General features: G+C 37.6%; 1 protein-coding gene across 2 annotated transcripts in view; it reads left to right on the forward strand.

Annotated features, from left to right (window-relative positions):
* FHOD3 (formin homology 2 domain containing 3) overlaps positions 1 to 20,630 on the forward strand; it is a 377,898-nt gene that overhangs the window by 333,304 nt on the left and 23,964 nt on the right. Inside the window, exons 22-26 of one of the 2 annotated variants that reach the window (XM_066560163.1) lie at positions 1,324 to 1,443; positions 1,943 to 2,104; positions 12,355 to 12,545; positions 14,132 to 14,324; positions 19,775 to 19,804. In XM_066560163.1, coding sequence (XP_066416260.1) covers positions 1,324 to 1,443; positions 1,943 to 2,104; positions 12,355 to 12,545; positions 14,132 to 14,324; positions 19,775 to 19,804 — 696 coding nt within the window. The remainder of the gene's footprint in view (positions 1 to 1,323; positions 1,444 to 1,942; positions 2,105 to 12,354; positions 12,546 to 14,131; positions 14,325 to 19,774; positions 19,805 to 20,630) is intronic. The other variant, XM_066560156.1, reaches the window with a different exon arrangement.

The raw sequence follows: 20,630 nt of genomic DNA on the forward strand, positions 1-20,630 counted from the left end.
TTGAGCTAAATGAAATAGTTCAGAAGCCCATGTTTACCACAGATTCAGAGCAGTTTCAGTCATCCTATAATGCAACAAAACAAACTAAATCAACTCTTGACTTTAAAGCAACTCAAAGAATACTGTGCAGCAGTATCATTTTAATTCACTTTGATAAAGTCTTGCATTATTTAGCACCTCTCCTCTGATGTATAAACTACTTAGCTCGCTATCATCTCTTAATTTGTCTTGAATTTTCCATATTCTTTTCAAGAGACAAATTTTTCTGTAGGGACTAGAAATATATTTCATTCATCTTTTATGGTAAAATATCACTACAGTTGTTGAAGAAACCATTGTGTGTCTCCAAGAAAGTGAAATTCTCAATTACTTTGCCTCTTGGTCTAAAATAGCAGCTTAATTTTGGCTTCTTGGCTCATAAAGAGTATAACAATATGGGAAATTGGGAAAAAAGTCTCCCTGCCCATGGCACCGGGGGTGGAACTAGATGATCCTTAGGTCTTTTCCAAAACAAACCTTTCTATGATTCTGTGAAAAGAATGCTGCTCACGGATGTTAGAATGGCATTTGAAGATAGAAACAATGTGAACAGTTAGTGTGCATACAAAGTAAATAACCCTGGGCCTCACACAGAGACAGAAATAAGTTCTGACAACTCAATTACCCTCTCTTTCTTTGAACTCTCTGGTGCAGTTCACTTCCTGAGGTAATGGAATAGAATTTATGATTTCAAGCCTTACCAGTATGCACATCTATATTCAGATAACATGTGTAGGTGGAAGATACATTAAATTAAAATATTGAAATGATAATTTGTAAAGCTTGATGTTTACAGCAGATTTTTTTTTCAGTTTTAAATTCTCACAAGCACAAAACCATATCTAAAACACAGAAATGGCTATTGTTTCAAGAAAGCTGTAGGGTCAAGCTAAAAATTTTAAGTCAGCAAGGTTTCTAACTTTTTTAATTTATTGTTCAAAGATTAGAAAAAAATACTTACAACAAGTTTTTTTTAAGTTGGGGTTTGGGTGTGTTCATGGATTTAACTGAAATGCAGCAGCATTCTCCTGTTTGGAACCACAGGATAGTCCCCAGGACAAGTAAGGCAGTTGCATACATAAAGGAACAACAGTAGGAAAATATTTTATGTACTTTTTTTGCTGTCCTTGCATGTGATTTATTAGCTGGAACATGGAAGAAAGCCAACACACATGGCCAGTTTACACTCTGCAAGACGCCAGTTCAGGAACTTTTTGCAGTAATTAATCTAAACCATAGAATTAAAAACTAACCTTCACTTTCTTGTTTCTGTTCTTATGGTAGGAAGTTGCAGAACCACTGCTAGACCTGAAGGAGGGAATGGACCAACTGGAGCACAATAAAACTTTGGGATTTATCCTTTCTACTCTGCTAGCCATTGGGAACTTTCTGAATGGAACCAATGTAAGCCTGATGTCCCAGCAGTTCCCCTGCAGCTTTTTACATTCTAAAATACAGAAGTCAAAATCATTGTGAAAATTGCAACCCGCTATTTATTTTGTACCAGAAAAGTAATTTAGGGAATATAACATGCTTTTATTCTGTGTTGGGGTGTTTTGTGTTGTGTCTAACCTCTTTCAGCATAATCTGAAGGAAATGTGGAGCTAAGCACTGTTCTAGTGTAACTCCCTTAAGTGTAGTATTGATGCTTTGTATTCAAAGTGTGAGAACTATGTCGTGGGTCATTTCACTGCAGATGAACTGATTTTAGGCCTAATCTTCAGCAAGTTAAAAATTACTGAAAGCAATGAGTTTCCTCTCCTGTAGGATTCTTCTTCTTTCCCCTCTGCCCCTGACTGGTCATCATTTTTGTCTACTAGTCTACATGAGAAGGAGTAAACATTTTATTTTTAGTGTCTTTTTTTTAATGTCTTTATTTTTAATGTCCTTTTTTTCATTGCAGGCCAAAGCTTTTGAGTTGAGCTACCTCGAGAAGGTTCCAGAAGTCAAGGACACAGTGCACAAACAGTCCCTCCTGCACCACGTCTGCACTATGGTGGTAGAAAAGTTCCCAGACAGCACTGATCTTTATTCAGAGATCGGGGCCATCACTAGGTCAGCCAAGGTATGTCCAGTAGGTAAATACATCTCTATGTGCATTTTTTATAACACCTCTTTGAAGTGAAAGATTTAAGATTTTATTCTATTCTCTTCTTTGATTTTTTGATCCTCCCTGGTTGCAGCACTATTTATAAATGTGTGTTCATTGTGTCATTTGCACTGAGTTTCAAAGATGCCAGTACTCCCTCTTCTGAACTTTATTTTTGCCTGTCACAAGGCTCCGTCATCAGTGCACTCTTAGGCAGCCATTGGTTGTGACAGCCATGTTAATGTTATGTACATTATTAATGTACATAACTATTAGGAACTATTTTCAAGTTAAAACTTTGACTAGTATCTTCAGGTTCATTTATTCTATGGCTTGGGGGAATCTCGTTTATAAAGCAGATGCCTGATTGTATTTTAAATCCAATGGAAGGAATAAATTTTTTCCTAATAAAATTTGTCTCTAGAATTAAAGAGTCCTTGAAATACTCGGTTTAACTCACAGAATCACAGAATTGCTGGGGTTGGACAGGACTTCAGCATATGACTTAGTCCAACCCCGTGCTAAAGCAGGTTCACCTAAAGCAGGTTGCAGAAGAAAAGTCCAGGCAGGTTTTGAGCATCTCCAGAGGATCTCTTGAGATCTCCTTAGGAGTTAGGGAACCTAAATAGAAATAAAGGAATCTTGTCAAAAAATGGTAATTCCCTGGTTAATGCATAGGTCTGGTCAATGGCTCAGTATGGTGTGGAAATTATAACTGCTATGACCAGGCATGATAGGAACACTGTAAACTCACTCTTGAATCTCTCAGAGTGCAAAATTTCATTAATAACCCTTAAAAATAGTACATTGCTTGATTAATGGAGTAAACATGGGAGATAGCAAACATAAAAATTCTCTTTAGGAGTCATGTCTCATGGAAATGGTAATAATTACAGCAGATAATTATTGTCCTTCTAGTCTGGTGTCTTGATTAAGACAGTGGCCAATACCAGCTGCTTGACAGAAGAGCACAATAACTTTCTAAGGGAATGAAAGATTTCTCCTAGAAAAATGTTATTTCATGAGCCATAATTCTCATTATGTGCATCAAATAGAGGAATGATTTCTTTTCCAAAGGCCACCTTATTTGGATGTTGGGAGAGGAGCTGGAGAGTATGGGGGTAAGCGACTCTGTTTGCCCCTACAACCCAGGACATCTGTATAATACAATACTTTATTTTTAACTGCAAAAATGAAATCTTCTTTTGGCTTCTAGTGCAGTTCATGCAACAATGAATTCATAATCTTTTTTTTTTTTGCTGTTCAATTTGCTGGTTTCAGGAATTACTGTCTGAATATACTGAGCAGCAAAAATATTTTTTATTTCTAATGAACAGAATAACTTGGGTTGGAAAGGATCTCTGAAGATCATATGATCCATCACCCTTTTCAGTGCAAGACCAGATTAAACTAGGCTGCTCAGATCTTTGTCTAAGTCTTAAATGATCCTTTTATATCTTTTGTTTATGAAACCATTTTCACACTTTTCCTTCATCTTATTTTTTAGAATGTGTTAAACAATAGTAAGACCAGTATCCCAGCCTCTCCTTATCACTGTCAAATCTTACTGTGTTTGTCCACTCTGCTACCTTTTGTTAGATGTTCTGAGGTTTTTTCTGTGTTCTTTGACTGCTGGTACCCTTTGGACACCCATTGTCCCAGTGCAGTTCCCAAGGACAGCCAGGCAGTCTCCTGAGCTGACAGAGCATTCAGAACTCCCAATGGAGTCAGATGCTGCCGTGCACTCTGCACTGCATTGCAGTCTGCAGCAGTGACCATTATCTGCTGAAGAAGATTTACTGCTTATCTCTCAAACCCCTGATGATCTTCAGTCAGGACTAATCTGAATAATTTCCTGCCATCTGTAGATTTTACCCTCTGGATGTGCTTCCTTGTTTCCAGATAATTTTGAAATACAAAGTAGAAACCATGAGACGCCTGCTCTTAGCCCTGTCACCAAAGGAGAATCAATGTGTATTCCTTCTTTTCTTTTGCTCTCTTAACCTCACAATTCATAGGTGGCCTCCCATGAGTCCCTTGAAAAGATTTTGAAATTTAATTTTCTTACTTAGTCCTATCCATTTGCTATTTTATAAACATTCAGAATATAGTGGTTATTTTTACGTATTAAGCTTCCTGTCACTCATCTTTTCAGCCAAGGTACCAGATGCAGTAACAAAACCTGGACCTCTGCACCAACTTTGCTGCTTTTCTAGGAATAGGCAAAACTTCCACTATCCTTTTATTCTCTAAGTTACCAAGTATAGTTTCATACATGTTCATGTTCATTTTAGCCAGTGCTTCAATTTCTAGATTTTAATTGATGTCATAATTACTGTATTCTACTTGTTTAGTTCTTTGTAAGATATCATCTCTCTCCAACATGTATTTCTGCTAGTAAGGTTTCAAACCTTACTATCAGTTCACATCTCTTAAAAATATAATACAGAAAAAGGAAAGGAGCACCAGAGTAGTTTTTTCCTCAACATCCTCTGTGGTGAAGCTGGATGAAAAGAAGTAATCTTGCTTCCCTTCCCTAATTTTTGTCTTCCTCAGTTTCTTTCCTCCCCAGTGATCCAGGACCTCCTACATTTTTTTTTTTTGGTACCATAAAGGAATTTGTGGCTTTTCTTTTATATCCTTAGATATTTTCTCTTTAGATTCCATCTCTTTTCTCCTAGTTTTCCTCTTGTACAGCCTATGTTTAGGCTCTGGCTTATTGCCTTCAGTGAGTTTGGTTTCTCATGTTTGGAAGATTTTAACTTTCTATTGCGTTTTTGGTTTTAATTTGAGTGATTCTTACTTTTTTAGCATTTAGGTATATTGGTTTCTCATTTCCTGCTTCTTCCCTTTGCTAAGAAGTTATTTCCCTTTTTTCTTAGATTGGGATCAAAATTCTCACCACCATGTATGGTATTCTCCCAAGTGGTTCTTCTATTTTTCAATCATAGAAAGTGGAAGAAAGCTTAACCTACTGCTGTCACTTAAAAAAAATTTAGGTCTAAGAGCGTGCAAAATTGAGCACAGTCTTTCAGTCTGTGGTTTGCTGATCCAGTGGCCCTGCCCAAAGCGGACGAAAATCCAAAAAGGCCAGACAAAATCACATTAAGAGAAATTATAGCCTTAACCTTCCCCATGTCGCCCAAGGTCTCCCTCCTTGGGATGTTCCTGCATGTGTTAAACCACTGATGGATTTCTGTAACAAGCTCTATTCCCACTTGATCATAGCTGCCACAAATCAGAGAGTTAGGATGTGGAAGCCATCCAAGCTGCCCTCTTCAAGGGAATGTTCACAGACAAGGCGAAATCTTGGTTTAGGAAAGCTGACAGGAAAGGAGAACTAATATATCACTGTGGATTAGGCTGTATTTTGAGCTCTGTTTTGCCTACAAACATCTTTCAGAAACCACAAAGGCTAAACAATTTCCATCCTGTAGATAAACAGAGATGCCCCTTCCCCTGAAATGCACATCATAGAAGAATTTCCTGAGCGTTAGTTCATGAAAAAACCCAAAATCATAAAGAAAACAGGCTGCCCCACCAAAAAGGAGCTAGAAAGACCAGAAACAAAATGGTATAGTTATTGCAAAACTTGTGGCTTTTTACTGAAGGACTGGAGTCATAAATAGCACCAAAAAAAAACACACAAGTGAAAAAATTAGAGAAAAAATACAATTCTAGATGAAAAAAAGCATTTATAAAGTCACGCACAGCACTGATTATTTAGTATCACATTATTAAAATCACTTGTCTTTTTTATTTTCTTGATATTTTAAGTTGCTTTTTCACTGAAGTTGTACCAAAACTGGTGTACCCAGTACTGAAGCAGACCCTCAGATTTCTGCAGTTAAGATCGAGTGTTGTTCCTAGAAATTTCCTTAAGAAGTGGTTGCCTCAACCCCAATATCTCCTCTGTTAGTGAATAAAAAATGCGTCCATATTAAAAATGTTCATCTTCTCTCTCTTACCCAGAAATATTTCCCCTGTGCACCTGAAAACTGGCCAGCTCTATAGATAAACTATAATTGTCATTTTATTCCCCTGATTTTAATTGACTTACAAGATGTCAAATTTCTGTCTGGTTTTTTACCCCTGCAGCAAGACACTTGGGCACAGGACACTCACAGCTACTAAGAAGTGGAGAAGCAGGCAGGCTTTTAAAAGTAAGAAATAGGAAATGTTAGCAACACAGGAGGGGACAAGGACTGCTGTTAGGAAAGAACGTAGGATGAGCCTAAGGCATACACAGGGGAGAAGGAAGCCTGCAGCAGCCTGCCCTCCAAGGACCTTAGCAGGGAGGCATAAGGAGGCAGGAGCTGGCTGGAACAGAAGTGATATTTGACATGCTGTAGCTTCCACCTGATACAGTGGAAAGCAGAGAAAGGATAAAAAAAAAAATAAATTAAAAAAGGTAGGGAAAATCATGTTGCCTCCTGTACTCTTTCAGTGCGGTTTCTCATGTCTCACTTGACAGAAAGTATTTGTGTGCAGTTATCATTCAAGTACGTTTTCCCTACATTATTTCAAACAAAAATAAATGCCAAAAGTCAAATTATTTTCCATGGAAAAAAAGTCCAGGAATGCAAGGTTTCTTGCAGTCATTCCTTGTGATGCCAGCAGCTGCCTCAGATCATGGCATGGGCTAGCAGGAGCAGAGGTGAAAGCAGAGCAGGCAAAGGCAGATCCTGTTGGCTACAGAGCATACTGGGGCAAGGGGAAAGGAGTTTCCATGGCAAATGAGACTTTGAGGTTGTGTCTCAAAGAGAGCAGATGAAGTTTAGCACACGTACCTGATGGCACTGTGGTGTTTCAATAACATTCCAGGTGATATGACTGCAGGAATTGTTGCAGGTGACATAACACTATCTGAAGGGACCTACGTCACCACTGCCTGATATGGCTCTCCTTTGTCCCAGATTATGGGAACTGCCATACAGCATCTGCAAAAAGATCCCATGTAGTTAGGATATTGTTCAATGAAGCAAAATGCAATAGAGATGGGTGTACAATTGGGCAGGCTCATCTGGTCATACCTCAGTAAGCACCTCTGCCATCTCTGTCCTGTAATTTTTCATTAGTGGGTTGATTCAGGTGCTCTCATTTCCAAAATTATTTTCACAGAATGCCACTTCTTACCCAGGAACTAGAAATGTCTGAGCAGAACCTTCTTTATATATTGCTTGCTTAAGAGAGCTGGCATCTATCTTGGTTAAAATGCATGCCCACAGTGTGCAAGTCAGACTAACAAGGGTCTTGGGATAATTCTTGTGACACTTGGTGAAGGAAACCAGTCTGGAAATATTAGAGGAGACAGAGTTTTGAACATACGCCACAGAAGGTCGCTGCTCTCAGATGACAGTGTGTTTGCAAGGAGCAATTCTCAGAATTTCCTTTGGCACTGAACCAACTCAGGAAAAGAGGAAGATTTCATGTTCCCTGCCAGAACGCATCCCTGTAATAATGTGAGAATGAACGGTCTGACCCTAAATTATAAACAGCTCAGACTAGACTGTGGTCTGCTGCAGAAACCATCTTGAACTTTGAAAAGAGAAAGCTTGTGTGTGGTTATGTATATCTTTCTATGAGGTACAATAAAATAGTTGTCATTTTATTGTGCATTTAAGACAACATGTCATTGTGAAAGCATCAATCTTCTCTTAAATGCACCTTGTGACTAAGAAAAAATGCAGAAATCCAGGTCTTCCTTAGAAAATAACTGGATTTTATATGTTCACCACTAAAAGAAGCAAGCTATACCAATAAACAATAGAGTATCAAACAATAGAAATCTTATACAAGCATGCTGAGGCTATGTAATAAGTTATTCACTGGCCTTCAGAACAAAACTTTAGATACAGTGATTTTGAAAATAAGTCTTTCATCAGTTTCCATTCATTTACTTTTTTTGGGGTTTCTGCTTCAATCCACTTGTGACATCTTTGACCCTGTTGAAGAGCTGAATGTTAACACAGGAGGCAGGAAACACAGTGAGTGTATTTAGGTGCAGCATCTTTGACTTTAGGATGGTTTTGTATTTGCAGTGGGAGAGCTTAGCCCAAAGACTAGAGGAGATTTAGCTGGAAAAGGGAACGTGTTTGTAAAGCACATTCCAGCTAAGGGAAAGCTGAAGAAAAATGACCTCTTATCTCACAGTGGCTGCAGTTGTTTGCAGTGCATGGCAGTGCATACCTGGAAGTGTATATGCTGCCCTGGGGAATATATAGTGGAAGGCACTTCAGGTTTGAACTACTGCATTTAATTCCCAAAGCAGCCATTCCTCTCTCTCCCAAAAAATAATAAAGCGTGCAATTCCTGTGTTGCCATGAGGTATTTGTGGCCACACAGAGGAATAAAACCCCAACCCAAAGACCTGAAAGGCTCCCTGATCCATGTCCTGCCTGAATGATTGGAGCATGGTGTAGTATTTCATGAATGAGAAAGTTTTAAACTTTTATACATGGCATGTGATATTGGATGGAGTTGAACTTGAAAAAAATAGGCCTTGTAAGGACCAATGTTCAGGGAACCAGAACAAGCAGGGAAGTAAATCCTGAGCCATTTGATGGTGGTGGCAGTTTTTGAGTCAGGTGAAAAACAGTGAGAACAGAAGCTGTTTGTTCTGGTATGTTTGTTTGTAGGTCTGTCACGAGGTACTGAATTCTCAGCCCAGTGGAATGAGAAACTTGGTAGAATTCTTTTTATTTTTGTTGTTTATGGAAAAGTCATCTGCTTCTATGGTAGCAAGCAGTAAATAATGATATAAAGTGATTAAAGTGAGAGCTGCTGTTTCTGGCATGTGGTTGGAAGGTTTTATTCTTTGGTCTGAGTCATTTGTGCAAAATGTGGTGTTGTGTTAAATTGAAAAATAGGTTTTTAATTCTAAAGTTGCCCATTAGTGAGTTTAGGGCAGTGGTTTGCTGAGGCTTACTCTGAGGGGCTTTTATCACATAAACTGGCATTTACATTCTGCTGGCATATACTGTCTCTGGTTACTCCCCTCTGATCAAACAGTGTCTATAAGGCACTTCCCAGAAAACTGAACAGTGGGCCTAGCAAGAGATTTCAGATACCAATACTTCTGAATATTTTTTAGCTAGTGTTAGTGTTATGGAGAGGAACCTGGCCAGAGGAATGAGGAACATATCAAATATGTCCCAGAACCATTTAGAAAGTTGCTTTTTTAAAATTAGTTTACAAATTAAAATAAACATTTCATAGCATTTGAAAGAAAGGATTTTCCTATTTTGCATAACAGCCTAAGACCACTCATTCTCTTTCCCACAGAAAAGAACATGTATTAATTTAAAAAAAATTAGCAGAAGGTATCTATTCTGGCAGCAAGCTGCATGTCTTTTGCACATATATGTGCTGAGGAGGAAGAAGAATGTATGTTTCCACCTTCCTCCAAATCCTCGTGCCAGGTACAATATCTGCACAGTACTGTCCAGCAAGAAAGCTGTACTGACTATTTCAGATTACTGCTTCCTTTTATTCAGTGGAGCATAGTTATAAAATAATGCCACAGCAATTCTTGTCTGAGTACCTCCTATGCTGAGCTCTCCTGGAGCCACAGCTCACCTGAGTTCCTTCTTAGTTCCAGCATGACCATCCACCCGCAGGCAAGAATTGGTGCATCTTTTGTTTCAAGAAAGAAAGAACAAAAAAGAGGATTCATATTTCTCTACTATTATACATCATTACTTCCTTTAGTGAAGTGTTGGAATTAAGCACATAAATCAGAAGGTGCAATCCATGATCCCTTAGCAATGCTATGTGAACTGGTAAAGAGGTAGTGTGGTATTACAAATGCCTTTTTATGTTTTCTTTATGCATAACATATTGAATAATTGCCATTATTACCCCACACAAGTTTTTGTTCTCCTTATCATATGAACATGTTTGGGGATGTCTTGTAGTTGAGATTTCTCATCACGCTTACTGTTACATTTGTATATAATATCCTAAGCAGAACCACAGACCTGGAGCAGACTGAAATGTGATGGATTCTGTGTCTACACACAAAATGGGCACTGGTGAAATAGCATTTCTTAAAGTCTCAGGTGGGGTACCTTATTGAATCCGAGAAAAACTGGAACTTGAATATTTCACATGAGGATGTTTTTCTGCAAGTATATTCCTTTCTGTCCACAAGCAAGTGACCAAACAGTAGAGAGCTGGCAGACCGAGATTCCGTGGAGGTTTGGCACATTCTGTCAGGCACTGTACAGTTTGCCTTTGGGGAATACACCGGTACATTATCCTGTACTGGAGTTCCTACTTTACTCCTTCCAGGACTCTACAGCTCCTGCTCGAGCACACCTGTGCTCCACAGAGGTTTATTCCAGGAGAATTCAGGTGGTGTTCTTCTTACTGCAGTCTCCTTAGGATTTCCATAGAGGACTGAATTTTTGTTTGTGCTCGAAAAACTCATGAGTGTCTTGTAGCCCAACCTGCCTGCCCCCATCCCTGCTGGAACATCCCACTCCTGTGATTGTGCTGACTTGCTGACTGTTGGCAGATTTCAAGGGGCCAGGAATTCACCACATTCCCTCCAGATTTGTTGTTCTCCAAAGATGTTTCTTGAACCCCTACAGGCCTGAAACTCAGACCTTTTTGATTGATTAAAATAAAACTCATTCTGCCATAAAATGTCATGAGTTTAAATTTCTCAGCTACAGAGGCTGAGATGCTTCCTCACCCAGGCTGGATAATTCTTACTGAGAAGGCCTAAACCTTGTCTTTTTTTTTTCCTTAACAGGAATGCTAGTATTTTTCTCCATGTGTGTTTTAGGTACACCATCTGTGGAGAACAGCAATGTGTTTATCATCAACAGTGAAAATACTGACCTGGAAAAGACTTTTTCTTTTTTTTTCAACATATGCATTGATATGGATATAAGGAAAGCAAATACCCCACAGCTGCTCCGCCTGCAGGGCTTTTCTGAATAGCAGAGTGGATCAAAGGATTTTTCTATTTCCTTGGGAAGAGGAAAAATTCATCACTTTATAAATCACAGCATAAACAAATCAAATCAATACCAGGAGCTTTTTAATAATAATGCATTTCTTATGGCTATTCTCAGTATAGGTCTCAGCAGTGGATGCTGCACACAGCTAAGAAGAATGAAATAAAACCTACCCCTGACACTGGTTTTCATTTAGCATTAAGGAATTAACTGCAGTAGGAGACTGTAACATCCCAAGCACTGATGTGTTTAGAATCTGAGAACTAAGTCTGTACTTTATAGCTTCAGTTCATCTGAACTGTGAAGTGGTATTATAAAATCATTTTTTCCTTTCTCCAGAATTCCATAACATGGGTAGTTTTATTTTTCTCATCTGTTGTGTGCTGTGGCTGGGTCATTGATGCACTTTGTTTAGTTGTTAGCAGCACGTCCTGAGTGTCTCCTGTAAGAGTATCATGATTTGAACACCTTTTTTGGTTGATGAATAAAGGAGAAGCTCTCCCTCACCTTCTGTGGAATGTGTTGGCCTCTATCCTGATGAATGTTACTGTAAGGTGCAATCATTTATTTTAACTGTGTTGAGAGACTTTCAGAGTCATTATATGATCTTGTTACAAGCCAGTAGATTGGTATTGTATATCAAGGGATGAAAGTTAGTGCTGAGATCACTAAATAACACATACTTTCAATAGAGCTTTAAAAACTTCTGGCCCATGAATTTTTTGATTAGAACTAGATCATCTATTAACAAGTCAGTGCATGACTAGGGAATAGATCCAAGTACTTCCTAAAATGGAGAATGCTTGGCGGGGTACAACAGTGAGCAGTAAACAGGGTATAAAAAGCTTTGAGTAGTAGAGAAAAGGATTAAGAAAAAGAGAAAGTTTTGTATTACCTCAGAAAGAACTGAGTCATGCAGTTGCTTGGTGCAAACATGAAGTTATTAAGCAAGGGAAAAAACACATCACAATATTTTTTTTTTTCCCTTCTTTAGATGTTAGGCCTCCAAGAATAAAACCAAATATATGTGTATGGGTATTTCTTTGTTTGCAGTTTTTCTTTACTAGCATTACGTGCCTAGACATAGTGTGATAGAGAAAGCTATTTTTTATTGTTTACTAATAATTAATAATGTGAATTGATGTCATGCTGCCACTACCTTGACTCTTTCATATACACAGATTGCATTGCTTGGATATCCAGGTATACAACTGCAGTGTTTTCACTTCAAGTGTTACCTTTTCCTTTCTCTTTTTCCAGGTTGACTTTGAACAACTCCAGGAAAACTTGTGTCAGATGGAAAGACGGTGCAAAGCATCATGGGATCACCTTAAGGCTATAGCAAAGCATGAAATGAAGCCAAGTCTAAAGCAAAAAATGTCTGAGTTCCTTAAAGACTGTGCAGAAAGAATCATAATCCTGAAGATTGTTCATAGAAGAATAATTAACAGGTACAGAATTATACTGGTGACAGCAATACCTTGATAGTAAATGACTTGATAAAATTATAAGTTATGACATCATAAATATATGTGTTTTGTAAGTGTTTAATGCCCATTCCTGCAGGAAATGTTGCTGGGTTGTATGTGGTGCATATTTTGTTATAGCCTCCATTTAAGAAACACCCCCACTCCAGAAATTTCTATATTTTTGATTTAAAAAAAGCAATCACCCAGGCAATCATTTATTACCAAGGTGCAATAACTGTCTTTTGCCTCCTAGTCCCCAAAAGCTAGCAGCTTTATAGATAAGTTGATTGATCTTCTGTTTATCCTTGGAATTCTTTTAAGGAGACTTGACTTACTGTCTGATAAACAAGAGCAGACTGTAGCAAAAAAAATTAAATTTTCTTGACAAATTCATCATATGCAGAAGCTGTAATCAGTCTTGTACAATGAGTTCTTTTGTTGGCAGAACCACTCCTATTTGCAAGATCTTCGACTATGTCTTTTATGCTTATACCAGCTGAAGACAGATTTAAGATTCCTCTCCCTAGGATTTGCAGTTAAGTTTAATGAAACTGTGAGAAGTTTTTCAACTTCTGGATAATTTCCAGATTGCTGTGGTCAAAATTAAGAACTGGATTCCAAATTATCCCAAATTTGTGGGTATACACTTGAGAAGTTGATTCAGTTCTTCTTTCATTTTTGTAATGACTTTGTGTTTATGCCTCAAGTAAGCCAAAATCCCAATTGCAATGGAAGGGAAGTGAATTCATTAGATTCCTGTTGTGTTTATCATATGCATTGTGCAGGTAAAAAAAATATCAACTTTCTCCTCTGATAGCCTGCAACTGCTATGATAGTTTTTAAGAATGTTTTCATATACTTGCACCTTTCTAAGATTGGGAAGACTTTTTGTCCTCAGGGATGTAGATATAGTTAAAAGGAATTCCCATACATTTTTACACATTCAGTGTGCTGCTGTAAATCATGCAATATAGAAGCAATATTAAAAACTGCAAATAGTGCAAAATCTCTAAATGCCACAGAAGCAGTAAAACTGTGAATTAAGAGTGTCCCAAACTAACGTACTTGGTAGATAATATAATTTTATGGTCAGTTTTGTGAACCAGAAATTCTTTCCTTCTTGTGTTTGCTAGCCTGTAAATCTGCATTCTTCTTGTCTAGACTTTGCCCAAAGTCCTAACAGCCTCTTTGAAGTTGCTTAATACAAATAAACAGAATTGAAACTTAATAAATATTTTTTTCTATAGGAGAAATGAAAGTGGTCATTCACGTGCCAAATTAGTCATATAAAGTGATGGAGTTCCATAAATATTTTATCTCCTGCATCAGCCTGGGAAAGTAGACTAGGATGAAGTTATCATAGGCTAGACTTTCATGGTTTTGATTATAAAACATACCAATGTTATGCAAAGCATCCATGAAAATTCTGTAGCACAAAGGAAATTATGGGAGCTAGTAATGTAATAAATGGACTCAGTGAAATATAGGGTGGTTGTTGTTGTTTTTTTTCCAAGAGACCATCAATAAGGATTTTTTCCCCTTTACATCTATAACTCATTTGTTTCCAGGTTTCACTCATTTTTGTTATTTATGGGCCATCCTCCCTACGCGATACGTGAAGTCAACATCAATAAGTTCTGCAAGATTATTAGTGAGTTTGCTCTGGAGTACCACACCACCAGGGAACGAGTCCTGCAGCAAAAACAGAAACGAGCTAACCACAGGGAAAGAAACAAGACCAGAGGGAAAATGATAACAGATGTAAGTGGCAAATGGTATCTCCCATAGCATGGATTTTTAAAACTTTTTTTCACTGCATGTGGTATATGAAGTGTTGTTACTCTATTTTTAATTTTAGAGGTCCTTGTGCTGTAAGTAATGAATACTCCTCTATTAGAAGACAAAACTTGCAAGTCCTTGATTGTGTATAATTTCTGCTTCATAAAAATGTATAGGACAAGAACAAACTGAAATTAATTATCCAAAAAGAGCTCCTCTGTGTGCTGCACAGACAGTGTCCAGAATATCTAGAAGACATCAGGAGCCGTGTGTATCTGACCAGCCAAGAATATGAAAAAAAAAAACCCCTAAAAATTATAGTCCTAATAGAGAACATAATTTCGGTGATGAATCATTGTAGCTATTTATTTAAGTGATTGCAACCAATTTTTAATGCTTTTTTTTTCTCCATCTTACAATATTCTAGTAGTCTTGAGCCTTGACATTTTATTTTTTTATGTCTGTGTATATATATATATATATATATGGACATACACATGTATTTCATGTGCATTTTTTTCTTAACTTTAAGCACAGACCCAGCCAATTTTATGGTAATAGACTGCTTTGGGATTCTGAAAGGATGGACAAATTTATGTCCACAGTAGATGTTACTCTGTAAATTTTTTGACTGTAAGATTGCATACTCATTGAATAAATTAAAATAAGATTCGTTTTCTCAGCATAATAGGTTTTAAAATCCTCTTTTTATATTTTTTCTATCTTTTTTTTTTAAGTTGATGTAGTTTGACTCAATCCAAGTAGAGTTTTAAGAAGTGCCAGTACTTAATAAAAGTTTCCAGCTGTCTCAAAATCCAGATCTGGAGTCTCGATTAAATGCAAGTGTTTCATTGCATATGAAGCTACCCCTGCCTTTGGCATGAAAAGCCCGAAGCTGATTACAGTTTTATGACTCAGGCAACATGGGTCAATATAAATATATAAATACATATATATGTATTGGGACTGGCATCAATTGAGATTGTATTTAAGTCATTGACTCAAAATCATTTGTAGATCTTTCCTGGCAATATCCTCTTTACATTTGGAAATCTGCCCCATCTCGAGAAAATGTTAAACCTGAATTATTATCAAAGGATTTTTTTTCTGTTGGTGCAGTCTCAGGTTTAGGAAGAGGTTCTGATTTTATACAAAGGGTGTAATATAGTCATTCAAATTTACGAAACTACCACTAGAAAAGTGAAATAATTTTTGCAATTGCTTCTTGGTTTTCCTGATGTGTTTTAAAGGAGACAAAAGACAACATTAACCAATGCATTTTATAAATTAAAATTTTCATTCCCTCACATAGCCTTGACACTTTTTACTAGTTTGAGCAAGACTGAGGTGTAAAGGAATTACTTTTTTCCTACTGTGTTCCTACCATATAATGTAGTTTTTATGTATTATCTGTCCAGAATAACTGCTGTGGCAGGACAAAAAGCTGCAGAAAATGCGAGAGGGAAAGGAGTTCTGATCACTGGCAGCTGGGTTCAGGAAGCAGAGAAATGGGACCCTTTCAAACCACAAAAAGTCTCAGGCTTGACAGTGAGTCAGCAAAGGCCTGAAAATGGAGGGAAGGAGACATCAAGGCCTTTCCAGAACAAAAGTAGTATTGGAGGAAGATCTCTTGTTAAGCTCAAGATGCTGTTGAGATTTGGCAAGAATTATATGCTATCTGACAGTTAGTGTTACACCAAAAAATATCTTACAGATCTTAAAAAAGGAAGTATATTTTGCCTATTTATAATTACAGAACAGTCCTATTAGCTTGAAACCAAAAAGCCTACATGAGTAAAAACCGACAGTCTTTAAAACTGCCCTTACAGGAATGTTCTTTAAGGGAGTTACTAAGGTGGCCACATAGTTATTTCAGAACATAGCTAAATCTCTTTGAGCACAGCCCAGTAATATGGCTTCGTTTACCTTTTATTTGAACTGCACTATATGGTAAAATTGAATTGAAGTTGCATCAGACTATTTGTCATGGCTTCCTCTGACAACTTCAAAGTTATATCTACCTCAGAACAAGTTTCCAAGTCAGCAGGATGGAAGATATTTATGTGTGAAGAATTATGAAAACGTGGAATTTTATTGTAGTTTTGTTTTGGCTGTGGTTTGTATCTGGTCTTGATTTTCTTAGTGTTTTATATTGGAAGGCTTGGAAAGGGGAGATGGATCAGTAATGCATTGACAATGATTCACTAGTTACAAAATACTGATAGAAGAAAGTTGAGATCTTGACATTGGAAAGAAATTCTTTGTAGAAAGTGATTATAATATGCAGTAGTCATATGGAATTTTACTTTCTGTTTTGATCACCTAAAAGTATTGTACAGTTATTTGAAACTTACCTCCCTGTCCTTTTGAAAGTTTCCTCAGAGTCTCATTTTTATCACCTCACAGTACACTCCTTTTAGGCAGATGGGGAGGGATTCTAACAAAAGCAGGAAAGGAATAAGCCAGAACCAGCCCAGTTCTTTAAGGAGAAGGGCTGTATCTCTCAAACCTTGTTCCTCCTGCAGACTTGGAAGGCAGAGGGTGCTGGCTTGTTGCATGGAGAGTCTGCTGGCTCTTGACATGGAGAACTTACATCAGCTTCAACAACTGCTCACATGGAGAAGGGCTCAGGAGCACAATGGGGAACATTTCCAGTCTTTCTTTCAGCCTTTTACCACAGATATCTTTGTGTTTAGATGTTCTTTAATAGCTGAAGTTGACTGGGCACTGTCAGAGTAAATCTTGGTGAATGTTGTCTGGAGGAGATGGGTAAGAAAAAAAAATAAAACAGTTTTTTGCCACAGTTTCACAGGGAAAATTACCTAGTCTCTGTAACCTTATATCTGGCTTTAGCCAATGATAGCACTCATTTCAGGCACTCTAAAAATAACAAGCAAGCAAAATAGGGAAGAAATGCAATTATAGATGCAAGTCTGAGCTTTTAAATTATTTTAATAATAGTAGGTAATATAAGCATCTGTCTCCCAGATTTATGAAGCTCTGCTTTTCATGATACTTAAGAGTTTCAATTCCAAAATTGCTGTGTAATAGACATAATATTCTGAAACAGCAAATCCACTGCACAGAAATGTGAGCCTAAAGGAAAAATGTGAGGAAGAGAAGGAGAGAGAGCCCAAACTGTCCTGCAACATCTAATATTGAATGACAGAAGAATCAAATGGCCTTTTTTCCTTCAAGTTAACATCTTGTGTCTGCAAGTGGTATTCAGTGTACCAATATTCTTTCACTGCTTTTTGATAATATTACATGTTAAAAAAATCCTAATTTATTGCTATTTCTCAGTGGTTTTTATAATGATGAAATAAAGAAGTAAATACAAAATAGAATGTACACATCAGGGTGAAGGGCAGATTTCCTTGTGAGACATAAGATTGGTTTGTTTATTTTGCTGCTATTACTTCTGTTGTCAGTATTTGCTAGAGGCAAATGCCTCTTCAGACATGGGAATATGAAGGGAATGGTGAGCTATTCTTCCTGTGCACTGGAGTAGCTTTGGGTGTAGGACAGTGGTTCCAGGAGTGTGTGTTCTCCATGTGGAGCCAGAGGTAGAGAAATGGTAATGCCCAGGTACTGGAGATGGGCAAAGTCAAGCAAAGAAGTGCCCTTAAAGTGAGTCCACAGCAAATCATCCTAGCTAGATTAAATGGGCTGGAAGGCCAGCAGCTGGGCCCTTACCTTGTAAAAAGCTAGCTTGATACAAAGTAATACTATAAATATGCTTTTGTTTGGAGCACAGTCTTTGTAATGTGTGTTCTCTAGTATGTTATCTTGCCCTGACTGCCTTTTTGTATTGTTTAGCTTAATTTACTCTTCTGCTGCCCTTTACTTATTAGCTGAATGTACAGAATGATGCGATAGATAGATAGATAGATAGATAGATAGATAGATAGATAGATAGATAGATAGATAGGATAGACAGATAGCTATAATAGATGATAAATAGATATAGATGATAGAATACAAGATTGTTTGTATTTCCTATTCTTCTTTCTGTTTCTTACTCATGACAAAAAGTGAACAGTGGTCCTCTTCAGAAAAATTGCTTTATAGAGTGACTCCCTGCCCCCCAGGGGACAGAAAAAAGACAAACAGACAATTTTAGTGCAAAGGGAACATACCTGCTATGGTCTCTCTGCAAAACACACTGCCTGTGTTTCTGTCAGTACCACTGTGTCCAAATTAGAATAAGCATCTCACTCTTTGCATAAAACATACCCTTAAAAAGTAATGTTAATGTGCTGCTCAGCAGTCACAGCTAATCTTCTTATGGAGATTGTGCTGAAACTAAACTGAGGGCCAAAGTAAATCAGGCTTTCATATTTAATGATGAATGTTTCTGGAACAGAATGTATCAATCCCAGACAGAAATCAGAGCTGAGATGGAGATAAGGTCAAAAATGTGTATTAGTAACACGAGGGAGAGGAATACTATTGGAGGAATGCTTCTTCTAAAAAAAAAAAAAAACAAAACAAACCCCACAAATTAAAAAAAAGTGCATAAAATTTCTGGACTATGTTTGCACTTTATAAACAATCAAACTGAAAATTATGGAAACAGGGAGCCCAGATACTTGAGAAGCCATGTTTTACTTTGGGAAACTTCCATGTGGGGTATCTTCTAGCCCAGTGAAGAATTCCCAAGGCATTTGGGAATACAGATCTAAATAGTTTTCTAATTCCCTGTAAATCCCCAAATTTAAGAGTACTCCATATCCCACAATATTTTTGTATGTCTGTTGCATTTAATGTAGTGCAACCGTCAAGATCGTTTTAGATGCCTGCTGTCACAGAGGGTGAAAGCCCTGAATAACAATGAATAATTGCATCTCTGATTTCCAGGATCAGGTATCAGGCAGCTACTGGAGAACTTTAAGCATTTATTGAAAGACTACCCAGCATTTGATTTGAGTGCTCTGTTGAATTGGAAGTTGAAAAACCCCAGCTTAAAAAAGGAATTAAAACAAACACTTAAGTGTAGAGAAAAGGAATTGCCAAGAAGTTGACCTCTGCACTGAGAGGAACAGCAGCCAGGACCTCCCTGTGCTGCAGAGCTGGAAGAAGGAGAAGGAGCCCTACCTAGTGTTGTCAGCTTCCATGGGGCAAACAACCTCATGACTCAAGGGAGAGAAATGGGATGGGTTAGGGGTAGTTTCAGTTCACCATTTCTGTAAGGAAAATCAGGAAATTTCTACATACAGTACTGGCAGGGACAGAAAAAAAAAAAAAAAAGAAAAAGAAAAGCAAGCTGATTGTCTAAGGCATGAAAATGAACTCCTTATATGTCTTCTATTTTTATGTCCTCTTATTGCATAAACAGTACCATGGTTACCTCTTACTCTGTCATGGCTTGACAGTGCTGTCTTTCCTAAATCTTGCTGTTTGTCCTTCTCCACCTTGTCCTTTGTTTCCAGTGGCAGACCGATGAAGAAGAGGATGTTGAGGTATGATTCTCTGAAAAAGCATGTCATCTCATGTCTCCTGTGTGCTGTGACATCTAATTCCTAACTCAGTATGGACTGCTCAACTCCATCTGCTCAACTGGGACTATGAACCATGACATACTTCTCATACCTTTTTGTCTCAATCATAAGAATAAATTTTTACAGTCAGCTTTAACCATATGCATTCCTGTCCTCTTGAATAAGGAAATCCTTATCTGAGGCCTTAATAATTTTAAGTTTCCTCATTTCTTTTCCTTACTGTCTATAATGTACTGCAAATTCTCCCCATTATCCAAAACATCAGTGATCTAAATGTTATGGATACCATAAGTTACCTTGGGCTACGGATTACCAGGTTAACTTCATACTCCTTAAGCTGTGTAACCCCATATGGTATTCAAAGCATCAGGATATGGGGATGTTAAGCAAATCCTAACTGTTTGCCTTGCGGTGTAAATAGAGAATGAGACGCTACATTCATCATAGAGGTGAGCCATGGAGTAGTTCATGTATCTATCATAAAGTGCTCCTGAAGGTGATGTTCTAGCTAAATTCATAATAAAAGTTTATTGACTTGAGGAGCATCTTTTTTGTAATGCATTTTTTGTTCAGCATTTGAGCTTTCTTCAATTTGCGGAACATAAACAATGTGGCTTAATGCTGTTTCACAGTGTTGGTCATTTTCCCACCAGGCTGGGGTTTGACCAGCAATTTATGGCAACATCGGAAATGAAGGAAATGAAATTAAACTTTTGGCTCTAGAGCTTTGCCCCCCAGTCATGGTTTGTGATGTATAGCTTAGGGCATGGAAAGAAAATTACATTAA

The sequence above is a fragment of the Molothrus aeneus genome, chromosome 1 (genome assembly GCF_037042795.1).
Source record: "Molothrus aeneus isolate 106 chromosome 1, BPBGC_Maene_1.0, whole genome shotgun sequence".
In the NCBI taxonomy this organism is placed as follows: domain Eukaryota; kingdom Metazoa; phylum Chordata; class Aves; order Passeriformes; family Icteridae; genus Molothrus; species Molothrus aeneus.